Consider the following 23,986-nt stretch of genomic DNA (forward strand, 5'->3'; position numbering starts at 1 on the left):
ATTCACTAAAAGTATACCAAATTATATTTCATTTATCTGGAAGCTAATTTCTGTAGTATTGTCAAAATAATCTTTCTTTTCTTTGTCGAACTTTGTTCTAATTTTGTGTTCATTTTTGGGGCTCCCTGCAGTGTGCTTTAAAAGGGAAGGTGTGGGTCCTGGAAGAATTTGCACAGCACAGGAAGGAAATATAATCAGGACTTAATTTAACTTCCCAGGGGGTTTTGGTCCCACCTTAACCTCTGCACTATCAAGTAAAACAAAAAACATTGTGTGCTTAGCAGTGAAACAGATAAGGGCTCCTTGGTCAAAATCAACTGAGCAACAGCCCTGATTGACCATCTCAGTGTTTCTCTTTGTGTTCCTATAATCTTCCAGTTACTGAGATACTTCCAGGATCCAGCACACAGTCAGGTGTAGGACAGAACCTCCAAAAAGGCAGAGGAAAATCAGGGCCAAGTCAAATTTTCCTACACTTGAAATTGTTTCTGAACAAAGAATATCAAGTCCCTTGGGCACGATGAGCTTAAATGCAGCAAAGGTTACTGAATTTGGGAAGTACCCACTCTTGCTGGTTGGTGGAAACTTACATCTCACCTCAATGCCTGGTCTTTACCCAACTGCATCTGTAAATTTATTTGTGGGTGACAGGCAGTCTGGTCTTCCTCTCCTGCACATTAGCAAGAAGGGAGATCTGGGGTAAGCCAGAGTCAGACCCCATGCTGCAGACCTGTTTGGCTCTTACCCAGTCCCTGGCTCCAGCAGCCTGATCCTTACACAGACAGACCTCCTCGGAGGCCCTCCTAAACAGTATTGAAACACCACTGCTGGAAAGGACACTGGGAAATTTGAGGTTGTCAAGTTTTAAAATACAAGGAGGATTTAATCCCTGAATTATGCTATGTCTTGGCAGTTCTCTGGTTGAACCAGAGAATCCAGTCTTGAGAATACAGTAGGGAAAAGCAGCTCATGACAAGCCAAGAGCAACAGGGGTCTGCTTGCCTCTTGCCTTAATCCTAGAATGTGCATAGCAGAGATCCACTGGGGACCTGCTTCCAACCCTCTTGCCTTTTCACATTGCTGCATAATGACCAATAACAACAAGTACTGAGCTGGTCTTTCTCCATCAACTTCCCCCTGGACTTGAAGAGAGGATACTTACTCTTTAGGCTGATGCCTGACTAGCAGAACCAATAAATCCAGGATTCCTCCTGGTTTCTGTCCACTGTCCCCTAACATTTCATATCTGTGAAACCTTATGTTCCTTTCCACATCCCCTTCATCCTTTTTTCATATCCACCTGTGCTTCACCATGGCCATTCACAGCAGCTTGTGCTCCTCGCCTTCCCTCACCTCTTCCTTAGGGAGCAGTGAGCACAGCTTTCAGTGCTCTGCTTGCTGTCCTCTCTGATTTCCTGTCAGTTCCTTTTTGATCCTGCCCCATAACCATTCTGGTTTTTCATTTGGTGTCCTCTACAGTCACCTTTTCTCTCCTTTTCTCTGCCTTCTGCTTATTCCTGCAGCCCAGGAAAGCTCTAAGGCTTTGTTAGCAAGGGCTGAGTAGGTACTAGAATAGGTACTAGGTGGGAAGCAGCACTTGTTGTTTGCGGCTGCAGACTGTGGTTTTGGGCAGCTGTCAGGATAATTGTCATTGTACAGTCTATGTTCCCCTCTCCAGAATGGTGAGGACATGAACCCCTTAATCTTTTCTCCTTATCCCAACAGTAATTTTCATAAAAGAGTATGGGAACAAACATCTTTGAGACCTTTACCTTTCTGATGAGTTTGTTGAAATGAGCTAGCAGGTAAGAGAGGACACAGTATAATTGCCTGTTTCCTGGGGAAAAAAAGCCCTGCTAAAAATAGTGGTGGGTGTTAATTATTTGGCAGATAGGAAAAAGCTTTGCTTTAGGCTGTGGTCAGGACCTTCCTGCTGTGGCAGGGGGTGGACTGTGCCAGAGCATGGGGAGAGCTACAACTTGTACTCATAGGTGCTCACTTAAATCTCCCTGTTCCTGATCTTTGGCAGTTTTCTACAGCTTAGCAGCTTTCAGTCCCTTGGGACCATGGAGATTTCCCAGTGTGGGTTTAGGGGGGTTGTGTGGATAGTGAATCTTTCATTATCGTACCTTGGAGCCTGCATCTTCTGGGTTCCACACTGAATTTTGGGTTTCCTACGTAAAATATATGGTGATAACATTAAGGACATTTATAGTAGTAATGAAATTATTCGTGTTAGAGATCATTTGAAATTAAATCTCTTACTGTATTTAAATTATAGATATATTGCCTTGTAAATCTCTGTATAGAGACTTATATTTCACTAATAGTTGATTGTGCTTGGTTTCTATTATTTTTTCATTATTACCTCAGGGTATTGGTCAGCAGGCTACAATTTACAAAGAAAATTACCTAAAACAATGAAAATTTCTTGGCCTTTATAAAAAAATCTGAAAAAAAATAGCTGATGAATGATCACAGAGATTTTGTCTGATCTGATGATTAACTGTACTGTATTTAGACAAATCAGTGCATGCTAGCACAAAGTTTCTCTCCAAAGTCTGTAGCCCACAGGCATTTGTAATCTCAAGCTCCCTAAAACCGCCAAGCAATTTCAAAGTTTATTTTAATGTTCTGAAGCCTTTTGTCCTGTTCTGGCAGAGACCAGAACCAAAAAAACGTCAACAGTGGGGGTGCAGCTGCTGGAAATGTCCCTAAATGCTCACATTGCTCTACCTGTCAATTTTGTATATGGGTTTTGAAAGTAAAAATAAACAAAATGTAGGGCCTTACTGTAACCACATTTTATTTCACCACTAACACAGACTGGCCTTAAATCCAGAGTGGCTCCCACAGCCTGTTCCTCTGGCACAGCAGTGAGAGTTTTCTCACAAAAGCCAAGCCCATCAGCTGATCCCTCCCTTGCGTGTGTCCCTTTTGCAGCCTTGGGCAGTCAGTTGGCCTTGGGGCATGGTTCAGCCAGACTGCAGAGAGCACAGAGCGGCGTGCAGCCACTGTCAGCAGCCCTCCACCGTGACCAGCCAACTTGGTTTTTCATTTCCTCGGTGTGAAAATAATTTGGACATGTGCGTTTCAGTGTTACTCTGAGACAGTCTTGCTCCAGGTTTTCTGAGAGCATCATGCCTTTGTGTAAGGAATGGCTGTGATCACTGCAGAAGGTCAGCTTGTGCCATGCCTGTCAGAGCCGTTTTCTATCCAGCCTTATAACTCACTGTAGGTTTCTGGCTGCTGTCTCACAACTTTCTCATGACTGTCCAATGGCAGCCTGGTGCAGGCTGGAATGCTGGCAAAGATCTGACTCATCTCTTTTGTTTATTGCTTTTTTAAGTAATTATTTCCCATGCACTTCCTATGTCTTCTAAGTCCAGGCCAAATTAAGTTAAAGCACTCAAGGACTTTTATGTGAGTAGAATTTCATCAGCTTCAGGTTGTAAGTGGAGATGCTTAACCTTTATTAGTATTCCACAAATGAGCCATTCCTATCCAGATAAAAACACTTGCTCATGATGCCTGCTTGTCTGACATAAGTATTGGGAATATGTGCATTTTCGTAACGTTAACTTACACAGTCGTTTTTATCATCTCCTCACTTGTGAAGCAAGTTCCCCTGATAGCACCCAGACTAGAAGGTCATAAGTGCAAAGAAAATCAAACAAAACTTGAGTTTTGTTACCTTTAGTCTTGCAGTTCACTGAACTGCTATGGCAGCATACACACAGGGAGCCAGACTGCTTGGAAGGACCCTTCCTTGGCTGGCTGAGAAGTATCTGGAGAATTAGGGACCTTAGCTACCATTTTAATCTACTTCCCTTCATCAGTTCCTCTTCTCAGGAACAAGTAATTATATAAGGCTAAGCCTGGTAGCCCATTAATAAAGACACCTCTTTTCTGAATAAACAAGGCTGATGGACTGATGTCTGTGCAGAAAGCAAGTGGAATTTGCAGCTGAGGTTTTTTGTGTTTTTCCTGCTGTACACCAAACCCTAAGCAAGTCTGACCATTACAGTGTCAGTAAATATTGGATAACACTGTGCAAATACTGAGTATCTTATTCTCGAGAGAGAAGTCCTTTGGAGAAGCAAGCAAGGAGAAGAAGGATGAAGCTGCAATAGTTGAGTGGGAGGGGTGGTGTTTTTCAACTCTTGTCAACTTAGGAGCTTTTAACATCCTTCTCTTTTCCTCCATGGATCATAAATATGCAATCATCTTCAGTCTCAGCTAGTAAGAGAAGTTCAGGCGAATCAAAGAGTGATGTCCTTTTGCTTCATGCTTCATACATATCAGTGATCCAGTGCCATCATTTGTTCTGCTCTTTTGTGGCTTTTGACCAGTGTGATGTGAACGCTGGTGGCTATAATTGCTGAGTAACATATATGGTAAGTGTAAAGAGGCCATTAATTTTATAGAGGTAAACAAGTAACTGAAGTCATAGGAAAGCTATTCAAACCCACAGGATGGGACAAGACTGGAAGAAGAGCACAGCAATGGCCAAAGAGATTTTACATGGAGCTTGATGAAGCAAAGGCATTGATTGCATTTGATTGCAGAGGATTTCTGTTTGATTTCACATCAGAGGCAGCAGTGGGGCAAGACTGCACCAGGAGGGTTGCCAACATAGCCACAGGAGCATTGGTAATTGCCAAGGAAAAGCCATTAGGAGAGGGAGAGAGACTTCTGGGTAGGAGGGAAGTGAGGACAGATTTAGAGCTATGAGGATGGATTGCATAATGCTTTTTACTCCCCTCTGTGCTTTGGGGAGTGAACATTCTCTGTAAACAAACAATAACGCTTTAGAGATAGCACTGCTGGCTCCACTGCTGTTTCTAATGGGAAATAGCTCACAAGTCAGCTTTGCTAACCAGGACTGTCAGAAAAGGGAACACTACTTAGCCTTTTTAAAGAACTTCTTACTGTATGAAAGGATTAATGGATATTTCTTTTTTCTAATATCTGAGACCTGTTAAAACTAATTCCTTCCTAAATGTCTAAAAGAATCATAGAACCATGGAATGGGTTAAAATGGGCCTTACTGACTATATAGTTTCAACCTCCCTGCCATGGGCAGGGACACCTTCCATTAGGTCAGATTGCTCAAAGCTCCATCCAGCCTGGTCTTGAACACTTCTAGGGATGGCAGGTCCCCAGACTCTCTGGGCAACATGTTGCAGTGCTTCTCTAGCCTCACAGTAAATAATTTCTTTCTAATATCTAATCTAAACCTGCCCTCTTCCCGTTTAAAAGAGGTATTATCTTTTGCCCTATTACTACATGTCCTTGTAAAAAATATAAATGTTATTCCAAAAAGCCATCACCAGCATCTAGTACCACTTCCTCTAGCTATCAAATGTGCCATGTTTTCTTTGTCTCAGAACTTTTTCTATAATGAGCCTTGTAGAAAGGGATTGTTGTTATTATGGGACTTCCAGAATGCCATCAGGATGGCCAAGATCTAACCAGTACTGGGGCTCAGAGCAGAATTCTTCTTATGGCTCACATGGTACGCTGTGAGAAGTCCTGGAGTACTGCCATGAACTCAGTCAGGATAAAACCAGAAAAGAAAAGATAATGGCCCTGGCTTAGGGATGAGAAAAGGTCTTGTGGGTGAATATACTCAAGGCCTTGATGGGTTCTGCAGTGACCTGCAGTTTTTTAGATCCTGCAGTCCAGTTCAGGCAGTTTTACTGGACTTGCTGACATCCAGACAGAAATACTGCCTCAGTGACAAATTAAGAAGCTGTAACTCTCCTTGAAGTTTCCTGGACTCTTACAGACGTGCTCAGTGGCACAATAAAATCTAGCATGACTTCCACCTTAACCAAAGGCAGCTGTAGCGAAACCTGTGACATAATGGCCTGAATATGAGACTGCAGCTCTGAAACCCTGATGAATGCAGGCTGAAGCACTCCCCACTTTTAATTATCCCCACAAATCTAACAGATCTCTGGAGGTTACTATTTAACCAGAAATAATGGTACAGCATCTACATTCTGGATTGGAATTGCTGAGGTAGTTAATTTTTACTAAGCCCTAGTTCTTGTAATTTTGTCCCCATGCATGACTAAGCCCACGTAGAATGGCAGGTTCCTGGGCACAGGTGAGTTTTCTGGTCTGGAAAAACATGATATTTCTGCCCCTCACAATGCCTAGGTTATGTGACTTGATCAAAATTACTTACATTTTTAGCTTTACATTTTAATTGAACCCTTGTTACTGAGTGCCAAGGAGATTAAAGGGAAACTGCTTCATTTCTTTTTGTTTCTCTGAAGCAATTTATCAACTGTAATCCCAAGTGAGTTAGAGTAGACATGATGATAAAGGCAAAATAAAGGTGAGGAATGTTGCTGAGATTTCATTTCTCCTTCAGAAGGCTTAGGCTGTATTTTTTTCCACAGAAAAATTAAGTTAATTTATTTTGTTGCCACTTGGATGTTTCTTATTTACTGGTCCACACAGGCCATTCTGTTCCTCTTAGTCTTCAGAGCTCTACCTTGCTGTTCTCAGAGGCACAAATAAGCTTTTGCTCCTGTTACCTCTCCTATAATCATGGAACCATAGAATGGTTTGGGTTGGAAATGATGAGAGATCATGAAGCCCACCCCTTTGCCATGGACAGGCACACGTTCCACTAGACCAACTTGCTTGAGGCTATCCAACCTGGCCTGGAATACCTCCAGGGAAGGTGCATCCACAGTTTCTCTGGGTGACCTGTTCAAGTGTTTTCACCACCCTCACCACACTAAAGTGTTTGTGTGTCTTTGGGACAAACCTGGCTGCTACTCTTCCCTGTTCACTCATCAGCAAAGCTTTTGCTGAGTTTGGTTTGTGGATCTTGTCTGTTCCTTCTGCCTGTCATCCAGAAGGGATTTTTGGACAGATAAACCCTCTGCCAGTTTGGAACATGTTTATTTAGCTAATTGGCCAGCTCATCTCTGTGGGTAAGGTGCTGTCAGGAGGGAGAGCTCAACTCTCCTGGGGATCATACAAAATGAGGACATACCTGTGACCCCTGACTCTAAAGTCTGATGTGTCTGTTTCCCTTTGCATCTCAAAAATAGCATTAATTTGCTCAACTGCCTGTCAGAATTGGTCATTGCATATTCCATCTGCAAAGGGATTTCCACCTCACTACTACCAGGATCCCATTCTGAATGCTTGAACACCTAATGGGAGGCCACAGAGCCTCAGCCAGATTCAGGGACCTGCTTCAGCTGATTGCCCAAAGGCATTGGAAATGTAGGTGTTTACTGAACCTGGGCCCTTGGCTCTTGGATTCAGCATTAGTGAAATACGAGGCTTGCTTAGATACATGCCCACTGATGTGTCACTGAGAGAGGTCACTTTCCCCACTTTTCCCCATGGATCACCATTTCTGCTCCTCCTGATGGTTTTCCTTGCAAAGATGGTAGTGCCATTAGGGTGTTAGTCTAAAATAAGCCATCTGATTTTGCCTCAAGTAAAGTAAAGAGCAATTACAAATTCTGGAGGGCTGTCTCTCCATGCTTGGCTCTCATTCACCAAGCAGGCTATATAAGCCAAGCCAATCCAATGACAGCTGGGAGAGTCCTACTCCCAAGGAGCATAGTGAAAGTAGTGGTCAGATTTTGGAAGACCCAAGCTGAATTCTCTCTGCTGGCAAATCCCAAGCAGGGATTGAAGACCAGACCACTGCCCTCCTGATTCAAGGGTCAGAATCAAGGGGCATTGGGTAGCTGCTCTCTCCACTTTCATATGAAACAACTCTCAGTTCCATTGAGCTGCATGACCAGCAGTGGGTAGACAGGTGGGTTCAGCTTCTGCTGGGAGCTCAGGATGTTTTTCAAAGGTTACATAGCTGGTGGACTCCCTTCAGTACTGGAGAGATGTGAATGTATGAGGCCCACAGCTAGACACTTAATAGGTGTCTTCATTATGTATAGAAAATGTTACCTTCAAACAATAGCATTCTTCCTAACAGCATATCACAACCTGAAGTATATGCAGGGATGTTACTAATTTGCACTTTTAATTTGCACTTTCCAGTTAATAACTGCTTTCTAAACATAGATGGCAGCAGTACAGTACTCCCTTTTTATGAAGATTGACATCTGTGAATACTGCCTTTGAGGCAAGCCATGTGTATGTGATTAGTTCATTGGTTATTGGCACAGTGTTAAAGAATTACACTGAATAAATGAAATGTTATTTTCCTTTTTTGCCTTTCTGATCTGTCTGTGTGATTGTGACTTGATCAGTGTTGAAGTCAGCACTTTTATTTTTCTGCTTTTCGAAGTAAAGGGCATTTTCATTAGGAATCCCAGGCTGACTGTGGGAAGATATCTGTCCCCTAGAAGAGTCATGTGAGATAAGCCCTTGCCAGAGTGAGTAGCCCAATTATGTTTGATTATCCATCACTCATATGGCCTTACAATGGAAGTTGTTTTCCAGCTTCTTCTCCCTAATGTTTCACATTAGAAGTCCCAACCATGACCGGATCTGAACTTTCTGGGGCTGAGCAACAGTGGAGAGATGTAAGCATCAAAAATCCGTTTTTCCAACTGTTACTAATTGCTGGCATAACTCCTGCTTTTGTGAGCAGATAACAAGGCAAGGAAAATGGCTGCATCCTTCTGCCAAGGGGAGTCCTCGAGTTAGAGCCCTTGATTTGCAGTGATTAGACAGCACTGTGAGCAATGTAAGCAATTTTCCCTGACATAGGTATAGAGGACAGATTGCTTCTTTTGGGGTTAGTGCAGCCTAAAAGGAACTTCAGCAAAATCCCAGAGCATCCAGAGCACAGATCAGTCAATGTAAATAAAGTTGTCCTGAGTATTGAAAGAATCCCTGCTACAGATACTCTTTTTGATAACAACAGCAGAGAGGCAAAAAAATAAGCCACAAATCTAAAACATATTTCAGAAACAATCTCTTCCAGATCCTAATTTTATTTAAAAGAAGGCACTTTTGTTTAAACCCTGAAGACCTTTGCATTGAGAAGTGATTAACCTTAGTGCAATCAGCTATGTTATTTTCTATATAAACAATTTACACTGAAGTTACGCCCAAACATTTAATTTTCTGTTTCACTTCTCATAATTTTTCATGATTTTTACTTGGTGAATGTCAAAAACTGGGATCAGATATTCATTGGGAAAAAAGAAGCACACTCACAAGGGCAGTTTTGGCTTGATCAAAGCAAATATCATGGCAGATATTGATCCAGTTGGATTGGAGTTCTGTGGACTAGAGAGGTGACCCAAAACATCTAGCTCTGGAGTAGCCATCCCTGTCATTGACCCTGGTAGCTGGGTAAGAAGGATCATGCTTTCACTGTCTGGATGGCCAGGTGCTATAAGCTCCTCAGGAAAGAATGAGTAACAAGGCTTATGGTAAAACCATCATCCTCCACTTCATTTATCAAAATTGTTTTAACTAGAAAACTCTTCTGCACTAAGGCAGAGTTTGCTCCCTGAAGCAAAGATGTTTCACAAGTGTTAAATGTTCAACACTGGTGGCTGCTGAATGAAGTTGCCATTAAGGATGTTGAGCCTTTTGGTTTGAAAATGAGAATTTACCTTGCTATTAGCAGTCTCTTGAGGTCTCATTTTTGTGTCAGTGAGTTGCCTGGTTTTGTACTCAGCAGCTTACATCCCTCCATTTTCAAGTTCACCTGTTTTCTTTTATCTTAGAATTACTAGTTTTATTACAAGGCTTATTTTTCTTCTCTTTCTTTCTTTTTCTTTTCCTCTCTTAGGGGATTGTTTATCACCATCCATGACAGAGGCCATATTGCAACAATGCTAAACTCTTGGCCTGAAGAAAATGTTAAGGTATGTGGCATGTCTTCTCTGGACTGGGAAATTACAGGCAGTTTGGTGCAAAATGGGATATTTAGTGGACCTGCTTGGCATCACTTACAGAACTGGCTGTTTAAAAGGACAAGCAAAGAATGCTGTTCTTCCTAAGACAATTTTCAGGCTGAACTCAGTTTCAATTTCCAGTCAAGTTGGGACTTCAGAGACTCTATCGTGTATGTGTGCGGTCAAGAACAGCTTTTTCAGAGGTAGCAGGATCTTGGTCAATGAAAAAAATGTGCATGTTAATAAATTTGTACAGAATAGGGGGCCTGGTGAAAAAGTAAGATATGTGTATTGAAGAATTGTGTGGCTAACTTGTACCAAAGCTCTTTACAATATCTCTGTAATTAACATACTTGTGGGACTCCTTCCCAAATCCAGTGAGTCATGCAGCATCAAGAGCACTGGCAACTCTGCAAATCATGTTTGATATCCAGCAGCCGAAAATATTACTGACACCCCACCCAAAAAGTGTTCTTGTGAAGTGTTTTTCACTAGAGCTCAGGGTTGGGCAAGTCCCTGGCATGAAATGAAATCAACACTTAAGACAGGTCTTGCCAGTCACTTCACCTTATTCTATCAGTCTGAAAGTACATCTTTCTGGGAATTTCCATGACTATTGACAGAGTTTTGCTTCCCTGTCAATCATCTGCTTCTTCCCAGAACAAAGGTTTGGCAGCTGAGAAAATCTTGCAAGCATTTTCCATTTCTAAGGGGAAAGAAAATGGAAATTTAACATATTTTCAGAAAGAGTGATCACAGTCATACAAACTTGTGTTTGGAACCATGGAGAAGAGAGGCAGGCTAAGTATTTTGTCCTTGTTCTGTCCAACAAACTCAGTATTTCCATTTGTTTCCAACTCAGAACTGTGAGCAGAATTCATTATGGCTAATAGAAATGTTTTTGCAGATGGGGAAACTGGCACAGGAAGATTAGAGGCTGTTGTTGAAACAGCCCCTCTGGCACCCAAAACAGACCATAAGAAAGGCAATGGCCCATGAAAGAGATTCAGACTATCTGCTTTCCAGGTTTGCCAGACTACAAAGGCAGCTCGTTTTAGCAGCACAGGTTCCCCTGTGTCTTTGTGCAGAGACTTCTTCATGCCTGAACTGGTAGGCACTGGAACACTCAAGATTTTGAGATAAGCAGGGAGGCACCTGGACTGCACCTAAGTCCCTGGAGGGACCCAGTTTTTGTTGTTTTTTTTTTTAAAGGCTGAACACCCCCCACCACTGAACACCACCCACCAAAGACAGTGCAGAATACCTGGAGATGCTGCCCACATTTTGTTCATTAGATTTGGCTCATCAGGGCTTCACATCAATAGTGCTTACTGTAGAAATGGGAAATATGGGCCAAACCCTGAATCCTCTGCCTGGAAGGGCTGGAAGGGTGCTGGTGCTCTGCTTAGCTTAGCAAAGCTTTAGCCAAGCTCTAATGAGCCTCACCTTCAACCTTCCTGTCAAAGCTGGGCTGCCTTGAAATAATCATAGTACCAGAAGCAGAACAAGTGAGAAGAAATAATTTCTGATCATCCAGAAATAGCAATACAAATAGCAATACATTTCTCCTATGCTGTATTTTCTGTTCTGATTCATTTGTCAGCGTTGCCTTGAGGAGCTTTGGTAACCATAGAGTGCTGCAGCCCATCCTAGGCTGAAGAATTTTTCTCTCTGATGGATATCTAAACTAAATGCTATTGGAAGGTTTTTAGGTTTGCCTGAGAACACGTATTTGGATGAAAGGGGATCCATGCTCCAGAGAAATATTTTGATTCATTAGAACTTAATTTTATTTTAATATTCTCTGTATAGTTGGAATATTAACTCCATTTAATTTCAGGATAAACCTGTAGCAGTGCATATGCTTGCTGCTTTCCCTATTCCCATTGCTGCCTTTCAAGCCCAACTGCATCCTCTGGGCGTGGTAAAGAAGTGAGTGCACACCCAAAACCAGATGGAGCCCACCCAAAAAGAGACTTTCTCATGCTAACACTTCACATTGACTCAAAAGGAAAAGCAAATAGCAAAAAGTTCAAATATGTGCATAGTTTATGTTGAATAAGAAAGGATACTGAATTGTTTCTTCCACAGATACAGTTCCTAAGCACACTTTAGTCTTCTAGAAAAAGAGATGAAAAAAATCAAGGCCAGATTTCATTTGTGATACTTCTTGTAGTACAGCTGGGAATGCACAAAAAGCCATGCTGCTTGGGCTCTGTTACAGTGAATGGAAATATTCTCCAGCAGAGCTGCTGTTGTCCCACACTGTGAGCTGCTGCCTGTTAACCACACTTTCTCTACCCCCAAAAATGAGCAGCCCCCTGTTGCTGATAGCTAATTAACATGCTGTCGTGGACAAGGAGCAAATCTCCATTGCACCGTGCATCTGCAAAGTGGCATCAGTGTGGAAACAGTGTAGCTGGTTTTGCTTCTAGAGCCTTAGCAACCCCATACAACAGTCTCTTTTGATCCTCCTAGGCTATCGTGGTGACAGATGGAGAGAGGATTCTTGGTTTAGGAGACCTAGGAAGTTACGGCATGGGCATCCCAGTTGGAAAGCTTGCTTTGTACACAGCTTGTGGTGGAGTTGACCCACAACAATGTCTCCCTGTCCTACTGGATGTTGGCACAGACAACGAGGTAAGACAATTTTTCATAAATCTGACATGGGGGAGAAAGAATCAAGATTAGCACTTAACTGGGGCCAGTTCCCTAAATGTGAGGACAAGGCTGGAGACATCCAAAATGAGATGATGGCTAGACCAGCACTGCAGCAAAGTGGGAAGGTTTAATTCCAGTTTGGTGCATGAGAACCTTTTTTCCTTATGGGGAACTGAAATAAACACTAAATAGACTCATGGTCCCCTGGTGAGAAGACTCAGTCTCAGAGTTTCCAGCTGGAGCTGAAAGCTCAGCTCCACCTTTCAGCATGGCAAGGTGAGTTGACAGGCTTCCTACAGGAAGTCCCAGAATGATTCTTCCTCTGGTAATTTTGAGGGAACAGGCAAATATTCGTGTCTGTGTAGAGATGACTATATTCCAGAAATGGAGAATCCCTGGTGAGTGGTTTGGGAATGATTAATATCACTGTTTTGTTAGATTACACATGTTACTGCACATGATAACCAAGCAAGAGGACTCCATCTGTTTGCAGATTCTTGCCTTATGACTCTGGCTCAGAAAGGCCAAAGTGCAACATTTCAGCAATGCCAGAATGGACATCTGTGAGGATGTCTTTTTAAAATTAATATCCTATAGCGATTTGTGATGGTCTGGGCTTGTCCATTTTTGTAAAATGTACTCGTGCTTCACATGACCCCATGTAAACCAAACACACATTTCTTGAGGGACATAAAAAATCTGGGGTATAAGAGCTTTGTGTTCGTGTATAAAGATGAATTAATGCTGACATTTTCAGACATGCTGATGCTCACTGGACAGCTAGGTTTTCTGCACCCCTTTCAGTCCTGCCCCAAACCTCTCACACTGGACCCTTGAAAAGAATGAAAGAATGCAAAATCAGTACCCATAGCTGACCTCTGAGAATCTCAATTACCTCTTTGGTCTCTGGCCCCAGGATTATGTTACCCCTTTAGCACAGCGGCCTGTCATGGACTTGTGGAATACAGGGTGTGCCCATCTCAGCCTGATTGATGGTCTTTCCTGAAAAGGGAGAACTCTGAGTTTTGACCCACTGAGGCTAAAGCAGGAATTAAGTCTCAGTCTCTCACTTACTGCGGTCTCCAGTCAATAGAACGTTGTATTTGATTTCAGATCCTTCATCTCTTCCTTATCCTCCATGCTGATCTGCACACCACCAGTGCTTTGAGCCTCCCAGCTGGAGCTTCTCCCAGAGAGACCTGGGTAAAAGTGAAAAGCATCTGATGGGGCGTGTCCATCTTGTTTCTGTCTCAGCTGACAGGGGACACTAAAATCCAAAGTGGCACCAATGATTTTTAGGCCTCTGCAAGGGTCAGATGACATCAGAAGAAGGGACTTACAGAATCAGTCTTGGACCCTTTTTCTTCTACCCAAGATTAGATGTAATTTCTGTGTTTAGGAACTTCTCTGTGGTGTCAGTTTCCACATATGGGGTTAAGATATAGAAGCTGCTGTGTTCCAGCAATATGAACAATGTATTCCTCACAATATAAATAATTTATTTGCTTATTTATTTAATGGCTTTCTCTTGTGCATAAACCCAGATTAACTGAATCCTAAGCACATCCTAGGAGCATCCTGCCCCAAAAGTTAACTTGTTTATCAGTACATTAATAAGATATCTCTTAGAGGCATTCATCCTGTTCATCTCTGCCCATTAACATCTGGTGAGCCAAGGGTGACTCTGTTGCTAACGCATGAACCTCAGGTAGAACTCAGTAAATAAAGCCATTGTATTATATTTTTAGCGTCAGCTGCCAACTTCTCCTCCTGCCAGTCCATAATACTTTGTATACACTTTCAGCAAATCAGTCTTTTCAGAGCTTGGCATCTCTCAGCTTGTCTGTAGCAGAATTTTGTGCTCTGTGAACAGGCCCCAAGAGCACACAGTGCTGTAGGAGCAATCAGGACAGTTACACAAAAGGGTCTCCTTTCTGTTTCATGGCTCTGCAGAGCCCTAATGTGTCAAACTCACAGGAAAACCTCTTTCATTTTTCCTTCTAAGGGAAAACAGCTGTGGCTGTAAAAACAGATCTGATATTAGCATACCTGCCAATATTTAGGTCTATATGGCTGCAGGACAGTAAGTTTGAGATGGCTCTTCCTCCCCTCATGGATAGTTTTGTTCCTGAAATTGGAAGGGAAGTAGAGTTCCTTTGCAGTGACTCTCAGGGGTGTTGGCCCACCTGTCTCCTGCCAGTGTTTGTCCTGTAATTTCCGTGCTGACCCAATCTTTTTAGGTGGCTTATGGATGTTCACTTAACACCTGGGAGGAATAGCCTGATTTTATGTTCCTATTGGGAACCAAAATATAAATTAATCTGTTGTTTGAAAATACCTTGACTTTATACTTGCCAGATAACTGACGTGAGTGCTAGGCAGGCGCAGGTCTTGGGAACATTCTGCCATCTGATAACTGATTGTGGTCACCTCTGTGCTGTCACCTAAAAGGCCTAAATGACACATCATTTCAAGTTACATCAGGTGGTCTTCATTGCACAAAGCACTGTTTGTGGTCAACAGCTGTCCTGCCCTCATTGCAAAATGAAGAACTGAATGCACAGTGAACACCCCCACACTGGGTCAGTTTTATTCACTAAGAGTGAGGCATTTTGTCAGAGAGCCTTTGGTAGAGATGTTCTGGGGATGCAGAGCTCCATTTCCTATGGCAGTCAAGGCAGGTTGCATCCCTCTGACTTTATTTATGCTAAAAGATAGGCCATAGCTTCCTACAGAAACACTTCCTGTTTGGGAGGAGATGTGTGAGCTGGCATAGTAAGTGAAAGTAATATGACTTCATCAGATAAAAATTTTTGGTAGTCTGGGACATAAATCTCTGTCCGTCTGCAGAAGAGAAGATGTCAACAGAATTGCTTTGTGTCCTAGGCTCTCCTGAATGATCCACTGTATATTGGACTGAAACACAAGAGGGTTCGTGGGAAACAGTACGACGATCTGATTGATGAGTTTATGCAGGCAGTTACCAACAAGTAAGTGGGGTTATATACATGGCTCCTCGGGGCTGCTTCCATTTAAGAACAAATGTTGCAACTCCTGAAATAAACATCAGTATAATTGATCATCCAAGCAAAGGAAGGTCATTTCAATGCAAGTCTCCTGGGTGGTCTGCAAATGACTCTTTGTGCTTGAGCACTCTGTGTCAAAAATATTTGTCTCCAGAGAACTGAAATGGGACTGACTATTTATACGCATTTCCTATCCACGTAGGCCAGAGGTGTCAAACATATGTCCTGTGGGCCCAATCTGGCCTCTGTCATGTATTTATGAGCTCCATTCAGCATAGTCAGAACCTAAACTTTGGTTTGTTTACACTTTAGAAAGGAAGTTTCTAGGTCTTGCCATTGTGAAGGAAATCATCTAATTGGAAATGGCATGTTCCTTCACACAGTGGAGTATGCAGACTGCCTCTCTATGGCTTTGTCAAAACCAGGAATTTTCCTGCTGACATTTAAGTCTGTGGAGTGAGAAGGCCAGGATTATAAGCACTGTCCTTTTAGGCATGGGACAGACCAGCTGCATACTTCCATTCATACTCAGTAACTGGGATAGAGGGTCTCTGATGTACCAGGAAGTTTATTATGGGAAGAGCGGAACTACCATCTCAGCCCTGTGTACCTCTCTCTGAAAAATATCAGAAAATGTATTAAAATCTCCATGACTATCCAAAGAGATTATCATAAGAAGGAACGTGAGCTCAATTGTTCAGGAAAAAAAGACCCATATTTGGAAAACTACAAGCTCCTAAGCAGCTTTTTTTTGCCTTTCCTAAAACCACAGATGATACTGATAAAGAGCAGCAGAGAGCTGCAGTCTCTGCCTGATTGCCAAGCTGCTGCCTGTCTTTTCTTCCCAGGGAAGGAGCTATGTTTGATCCTCCCTCTGGTCTCCAGGCAGTTGTATGTGTGTGTGTTCCTGCACAGAGGAGGGAGTGGGTGGTACATGTGTCATCACCTCACAGTTCCCTGTCTCCCTGGAGGTAGGAGGCACCATGAGCAGTGTCTGACACAGCACCTGCCCATCCACTGAGAAGGATGGGTTTGCACATGGTGTGACTGCCCTGCTGGCTGTGGGTGGGGAAATAGGGACAGAAATGCAGAGAACTCTCCAGTCACAGCTGAACCTTCTTTACATTTGATAAAGAAGGTAAATGATTTGATAGGACAAAGGACATTTGATAAATGTCATTTGATTACATTGTAGTATTATATTAGATGCTTTGTGCATTATCTAGTGGGAAAAAATTCTTAGAGGCTAGAAAGTTGGTAAAACACAACTAAGAAATCACAAGAGACAAGTAAAAATTATTTAAGAGTCATCAGGGTTGATTTGTGGGGGTTTTGTTTATTTTCATGGTACTCACTAATTATTTTCATTGTACTCACTAATTAATCCTTCAGGGAAACCCTATCCTGCTTTTTTTCTGGCCAGAAGACCATGGGGGTATTGCAGTGTTGTATTGATGATAGGATGGGAACAGTAGAATGAGAAAGCAGATTATGGTCTCAGCCATCATAAATTTGGCTCTGAGATTTATGCTTGTGGTGTTAAATGCAAAGCTCATTGAACCCACTAAAGACAATTTGCCTTTTTTGTGCTTGCTCTTGGAGAGGAAGGATTGGCAGTTATTTTCCTGTGGTTAGTTTACATGAGCTAATCTCCACATTGATGGGAGAAGACCATGAAACAATGAACTCTTATCTTGGGAGGCTGTGAAGTCATGTCTAATGCTTTCATCCAAGTATTGATAATCAAGTTCCTGGGGCCCCTGTCCCTGCTTTTCTATTTCCCCTAACCAGGATGAATTCCTTGAACACAGTAAGGCCCCTGAAAGTTCTCAGCAAAGTGGGGCTGGGAAATTGTGCTTTGCACTTCTCCATTCACATCTGTGAAGTATTTGGAGATCCTAGAATGAAAGGAGCCATTACCCTATATTATCATCCTGACCACCAGCATACTTTAAAGCATTGTTGGGGTGTGATCCTTATGAACTCTGGGCTGGTGAATAATCCTGCTATCAGCCTGGGTTTGGCAAACTCATATGAAGCAGGTTCATTTGGTCTCAAATTTCCATTGGAATGGTTGGATTCAACTCAGTAGGAGCTCTCACTTCTGTTACAAAAGGAAGCAGAAATTGTTCAGAGGGTCAAGAACATGCTGCTTTATTGTAGCCTGCTTCCACTTTTGAAGCAAACTCTGACTATGAGCTGCTGCAACCTCTTATGCAAGTCTGTAGCGTCCCATGCAAATTCAGTTACTTTGGGAGGAACCTTTTGGTTTTTTGCCACAAATCCCTTGCAATTTGGGGGTTTCCTTTTCATTTTGGTATTCATGCAAATTCTGTCTACTTCCTGAGGGTACTTTAACTTCTCATGGAAACCATTTGTCAGTTCCGCTGCAGGGGTACCTCCCACCCTGTCAAAGCACCACTGGCTCAAGGGACATTTGTCACTGAAGTGGAATGTGTTGCAGCCCACAAAAAAGCCAAGGGAGTGAAGATTTAATCTTGTAATGGAATAATAATATCAAACAGATGTCAAATTTCTGCTGCTGGAGACCCATAGAGTCAGTAGAAAGGACTCCTGGTCTCATAGTACCCACCTAGTAATGAAACAAGGTGTGTGCTAGAGGCTTCAGAATTAGCAGTTCCAATATTTTGAAATAAAGTGTGGGCGCCCTGGGCAATTTTAGGAAGAAAAGCTCTTTCTGGAACAGCTGGATAAATTTTTGTGTTTTCCTGCTGCCTAAACCACCATTCATTACTCTTTCACCTAAAACATGTGAAACATGTAAAATGACTAAGCTCTTTAACAACAGCTCTAAGCTATGCCTTTTGCTCCTCTTGGCAAACAACTACATGCAAAATTTGGCCCATTGAGCCTACCTGTGTCTGAATGAAGCAGCCTGACAAATTGCTGTTTTCTCACAGTGAGCAGCAATATGCTTCACGTGGGAAAATGCACTGCTTCAGTTTTCCATCTGCTCAGTTACTGTGGCAAAAAGTCAGTCTTGCTCTTAACCTGGTACATTTCTTTAGGTTGAAATAAGTATTCACCTAAAGCGTCCAAGGATTGTAATCAGAATAAACCACAGAGTTTCTGGGGCTTGAATATCTGAATTAATACTTGTATAGCTTTCATCATGCTCCAAGGGGCTAGACCTGTCCCAGAACTCCAGCCTCAGTCACTGGCTGGCAGATGTGGAATGTGCAGCCTGAGACTCTACGAGATGCATTTCCCCACACCAGCAAACCGTGTCACAGAAGCCTCATTAGCCTGTCATAACTTCACTCCCCTTTTCTTTCCCATCAGTGCTTATTAACAGAGTGACCAGGGAAACAAGATTTCTGTCAGCCTGTGCCATAAGGCAGAGCACAGAAGGCATCAGGAGATCAAGTGTTCAGTTTCTCAGATGGGAAAAGAAAGATACCTCTGCTGAGCTTCTTTTTCCTTGTGGGTGTTGCATACCTGATTTCTCTTTGCCTAATGCCTTCCCAGTACTTTTACCCACAAACATACCAAGTCAGGTCTCATGTGCTCCTCAACAATCAGAACCATTTTAAAAAGAGGCCACCTCTGTTTCAGCAGTTTTTGTGGGTCATGGATCACAAATTCACCATCACTTTCCAGAAACAAAATCACCAGTGCAGGTAGGCCCCCATGTTATTTCTTCACATGCTCTGGTTAACTTCGCTAACTGATCCTGAAAGATTAGACTTTATTTTCTAGGCACCAGTATCTGGACACTGATGGGCTTCAAAAAAACCCTCACACATGCTAATACTCAAAGTCACTCCCCAGCATCTGTGTGTCTGTTAGGAGGCCTGCACACCATCACTAGTGCCCTGGGCATTGTGTAGACCGGATCCAGCCCTCATGGAATACAAGGTGGATATTTTCCTTGCCCATCTACCCCAGTTACCATGGCCAGAGGGACTCTGACAGCATTCATGAGGGAGAAGTGATGGAGATGGGAAGAGCCACCCCAGCTGTCCATTGTCCTGGCTTGATGTCAGATAAGATCACCAGCCAGCATCTGTAATCTGCTTTAAGACGCTGGATGATATTTGAAGTCAAGGAACAATATTTAGGTTTCATTAGCTTGATTTTCTTCTGCTGAGGAATGACTGAGCTCCAGATGTGCTGCTAGGGATCACTGTGGCTTTTATTACCCTGAGTTCAAATCCTTTGGGGTAATGCAGTTACAGATGTCACAAAGCCCTCTGCTCTGGGCTTCTGTCTGGGCTTTTCCAACTAGGCTAGATGTACCACAGCAGTTTCAGTAAAATGCAGCTGGAGAAGCTCTGTTTGTGCAGAAGGTACAGAGTGAAGCTCTCTTCATTGTTGTGTGCCAGAGGGTAGATCAAGGCTACATCTGAAGGTCAGCACTAATATGGTTGCATCTCCTGCTTTTGGCCTGCTCCTGAGAAGCCTTGTTGCTCCAGCTGCAGTGCTTCCTCTTGCCAACTACAAACAGGATGGTGTCATTTTGCATAAAAGAATGCTCGAAGCAGCCATTAGTGCTGGTCTTAGTGCTTCAGTGTCATGAGATTGGATATGCAAAGTAGTTGTTTGGAGGTTTTTCCTTAAAAATAATATCATGAAAGTTGACTATGAACTTTAAAGATTCTTTTTCCCCTAAGAACTTGATAATCTATCTTAACTTCATTTTGCCCCTTACCATGTTTCTAATGGTAGCTCATAGCAGATGCCCTGGCATATGACAGCAATCCTTAGCACATCCCCCAGTTTCCAAAATGAACAATTCTGAGATTTCCTGATACGTTTGTGCTTCAAGGGGTGCTTTTACTGACACAGCACTCCCTGAATCCACAACAGGCTTTGTGCCTCAGAGCATGGTGCCTATGTTTATGTTGGCAGAAACCCAGTGGGACTCCTGCCCGATGTTAAAAATTATCTGTAGCCTAAAATGATGGTGAGGGCAGGCAGCAGGTGCTGTTGGGTTTGTGATGCAGGCCCCTAGCATGGGATTTCTAAACCCAGGACCCAGAGTTCCTAAGTTTGTATTGGCTCCAAGGTCCCCCTGGAGCCTCCTCTCTTCCAGGCTGAACAACTCCAGCAGTCTCAGCCTGTCTTCAGTAGGAGACATGTTCCAGCCCTTTGATCATCTTCATATCCTCCTCTAGACCCACTCCAACAGGTCCACATTCTTCTTGTGCTGGAGTCCCCGGAGCTGGATGCTGGATCCAGGTGGGATCTCAAAAGGGACATAATCCCCTCCCTTGCCCTGCTGCCCACATTGCTTTGGATGCAGCCCAGGACACAGTTGGCTTTCTGGGCTGGGAGCATATTCAGTTCTCCATCCAGCAATACCCCCAAGTCCTTCTCCACAGGGCTGCTCCCGGCTGGCCTCTGAGGAGGTGGCTGACCAAACTGTGGCCTGTGGCCAGGAATTGTATAGCAGAGTACTGCTGCTCTGATGAGAAGCCTGACAAGTATCATAGTAACAATTTAATGCTAAGATTGGCTTCAGGACACCAGAGAGACTCAGGTCCTAGTCTTGTTTTACTTGCTTGAGTGGACTTCATTTTTCCAATCTTAAATGCTGAGCACTTGTCAAACATGATATTTTTCTGATGATGGACTTCTTTACAGATGATTTAGTTTTCCTTGGAAATCAGAATTTGATTGCTGGTATTTCAAGCAGCAATAAGATGACAAGGGCAAGGACAATTTGTTTCTTCTCTGCCTGGTTTTATCTAAGACTATGAAAAGGAGTTGCAGCTCCTCAAAGCAGATTCCCTGCATCATGAATGGCTGAAAACAGTGCTATAAAATTTTTAATTCAGACAAGGACTGGAACTTCTTTCTTATGATTCTTTCCATAAAGGAACAGGATCTTCTTGCAAATACTTTTTTTTTTTTGCATGCATGCATGCATGTAAGAGTGTATTATATTCCCTGCTCATTGTCAAAAAAAAAAGCCCTTTTGATACTGGTCAGCAAAGGCACTGCACAGGTCCTCAGGCCACCCTTGAAGTTCTGACTTGGGCAGTTTTGGTCAGATGCTTCTCAAATGGTAACTGCTGCCTCATTAATTTTTTCCTCTCTGACCTCACGGCTTATAATGAGTCTGGATGAACTCAAAGAGGTGCATACAAAAGAGGATGAAAGAGAAAATTGCATATTGAGATTGTTTAGGCAACTGAGAAGTCTCTTGAATAATGAATCTAAAAGCAGTGTAATCATTGCTCCTTTTCTGGGATTCATGCTCTTTTGTTCCACCAGTTGTTCCAGGTGGTCATCCAAGGGAAATGTGTATCATTCTCTGCAGGGGATACAGACTTTGCTGAGAGCATCTTTTCTCTTGGCCCAGCCCAGGGGTTCTGTGTAGATCTAGGTGGATAGTTACAGTACCAGAGCAACAATACAGCAATAAACAAAGCATGAATCTGATGTTTGTGCATTTCCCAGGAAAAGGGATGAATTCTTAATAAAGATTTTCAGGTGATAATTTTTACAATAGGCTTATTATATTACACGTGTTTAGCTCCTAGAGTCATCCTTCATTAGGGTGACACTTTGTACTATTATTTTAATCAATAGTGTATTGTTTCATTGAAAGTACTGTTTGTACAAGCTCTGCTAGGCAAAGGCTGGAGATTGAACTAAAATGAGTGTATGGGACCATTCTATAAAGCATTTCCCAGTGAGGCTATTTTCACAGATTTTTGCAAGGTATGAGAGCCAGAATTTGGGTCATAATTATTTGTGGCACAAAACCATGAAATAAGCAAACTAATGAGACAGCAATATAATCTTTGCCTGAAAGACTGGTAAATTTTTTTTGATGAGGAAGAATTGACAAAGTGTATCTTTTTGTTTCCAATTCTATAAAATGAGTAAATTAATTCCAGAGGTGGCAGAGAACAGGATCCCCCACATGGTGGTCTGGCAGCCAACAGGAGACGCGGTGACAGTATTAAATAATGCCTTTTGTAGTGTAACCAGTTACAAGTTTCAGCATGTCTGAATTCTTTCAAAAACACCTCTGTCCAAGGATCCTTCTTGACAGCCTACAGATGTAAGAATGACTCATGCTGAGGGGAATGCTCCAGTTCCACAAGGAGACACAGAACTACAGAGATCCCACAAAATGCAAACTGCTGTGTCCTCAAGAGTAATGGTAACACTTGGAGCCCAAAACCATTCAAAAATACAACTTTCCCTTTTTTGAAAGGGAGATAAAGAACTGAGAAATGGGAGAAACCACAACGGACCATGGCACCTGCTCACTTGCTCAGTTTCAATGTACCTTGTCAGTCTGAAATCCTGATAGTATACATTTAAGTTTTCCTTTTAGATAAAGGCAGTCAGATCCTGGCTGTTTAACTACTCGTGTCCCATGCCAAGAAGATCATGGAATGCTCTAGAGAAGATGAATCATTGACAGTCTGGATGAGATTGCTGGAGAGAGCCAACCTTAGCTGGCTATGCCTTTCCTGGACTGGAAAATATTCAGTCCTGATGTGACCTGCTGATCTGCTTCCAAATCTCCTTCAGGGCTCTCAGCTGAAAGTTAGGAGATGAGTCACATGGATCAGGGGAAGAATCTATGAGAACTGACAACAAGCCAAGCAGACTGACCTCAAGAGTCTCTTCCTATCACAGCAGTTTTGAAGATCTCTCTGTAGGGCTAGCATCAATTCTTGCTTCAAATTTAAGAATATTTAAATGTCTTGGAAGGGATCTTCAGAAATCCTTGTTCAAATACTCACTTTATGAACACTTTTTCTATTAAAAGGCATCCTGCACCTGTAGATAGCAAGTATGTGAGTACCTACTGGGACTGCATTCATATCAGATTTCTCATGTAAAACAGAACAGAAGGTTCAACAAAATCCTCATTAAAAATGATTTCTCCAAAGGAATTAATTAATTCTGGTTTCTTAGTGGGAAATATAATGCTTCCAATCAAATAAAATTTTGCAAAATCAGTTTTCATTTTAAAACATTATGATGGGGGAAGACTGGCCAGTATAATTCACTTCATCAAGTACTTCTGTGCTTGCTGACAGGGGACCACTTGGTGACCATACACAAGGGATGGAGCAGGGCAGTTTCTGAAACAAAGAAATTGCAAACATTGAAGGACAGCACAGTATAGCAGTGAAAGGGTGATAAGCCAGTGACCTAAGGTGCATGACATATTTAAGATGCTCCCAACCAGATCTTCCCAACTGTGATAATCAGATAATATTAGGTTACCTCTCCTCATTTAGGTGTCTAAAGTTAGATATCTAAATTTAGGTTGGTCATCTTAGTCTGCCTTCATAGACATTCTGAAGAAAGAGGCATCTCCAGAGATGTTACCTACTTCCATTTTTCACTCACACTAGTTGAAAGAAGTTGCTACTGGATATGCCCTTTCTCTCCACGGTCTGAGAGGGTAGTCAGAATTGTCCAGCTGGGCAATACACAACCAAATTT

The 23,986-nt window shown here is 42.6% G+C and overlaps 1 protein-coding gene across 1 annotated transcript in view; it reads left to right on the forward strand.

Annotated features, from left to right (window-relative positions):
- Positions 1 to 23,986, forward strand: part of ME3 (malic enzyme 3) — a 114,087-nt gene that overhangs the window by 69,890 nt on the left and 20,211 nt on the right. Inside the window, exons 4-6 of the mRNA XM_084226437.1 lie at positions 9,752 to 9,827; positions 12,336 to 12,497; positions 15,405 to 15,508. Coding sequence (XP_084082563.1) covers positions 9,752 to 9,827; positions 12,336 to 12,497; positions 15,405 to 15,508 — 342 coding nt within the window. The remainder of the gene's footprint in view (positions 1 to 9,751; positions 9,828 to 12,335; positions 12,498 to 15,404; positions 15,509 to 23,986) is intronic.

This window comes from Fringilla coelebs, assembly GCF_963513975.1.
Source record: "Fringilla coelebs genome assembly, chromosome: 2".
In the NCBI taxonomy this organism is placed as follows: domain Eukaryota; kingdom Metazoa; phylum Chordata; class Aves; order Passeriformes; family Fringillidae; genus Fringilla; species Fringilla coelebs.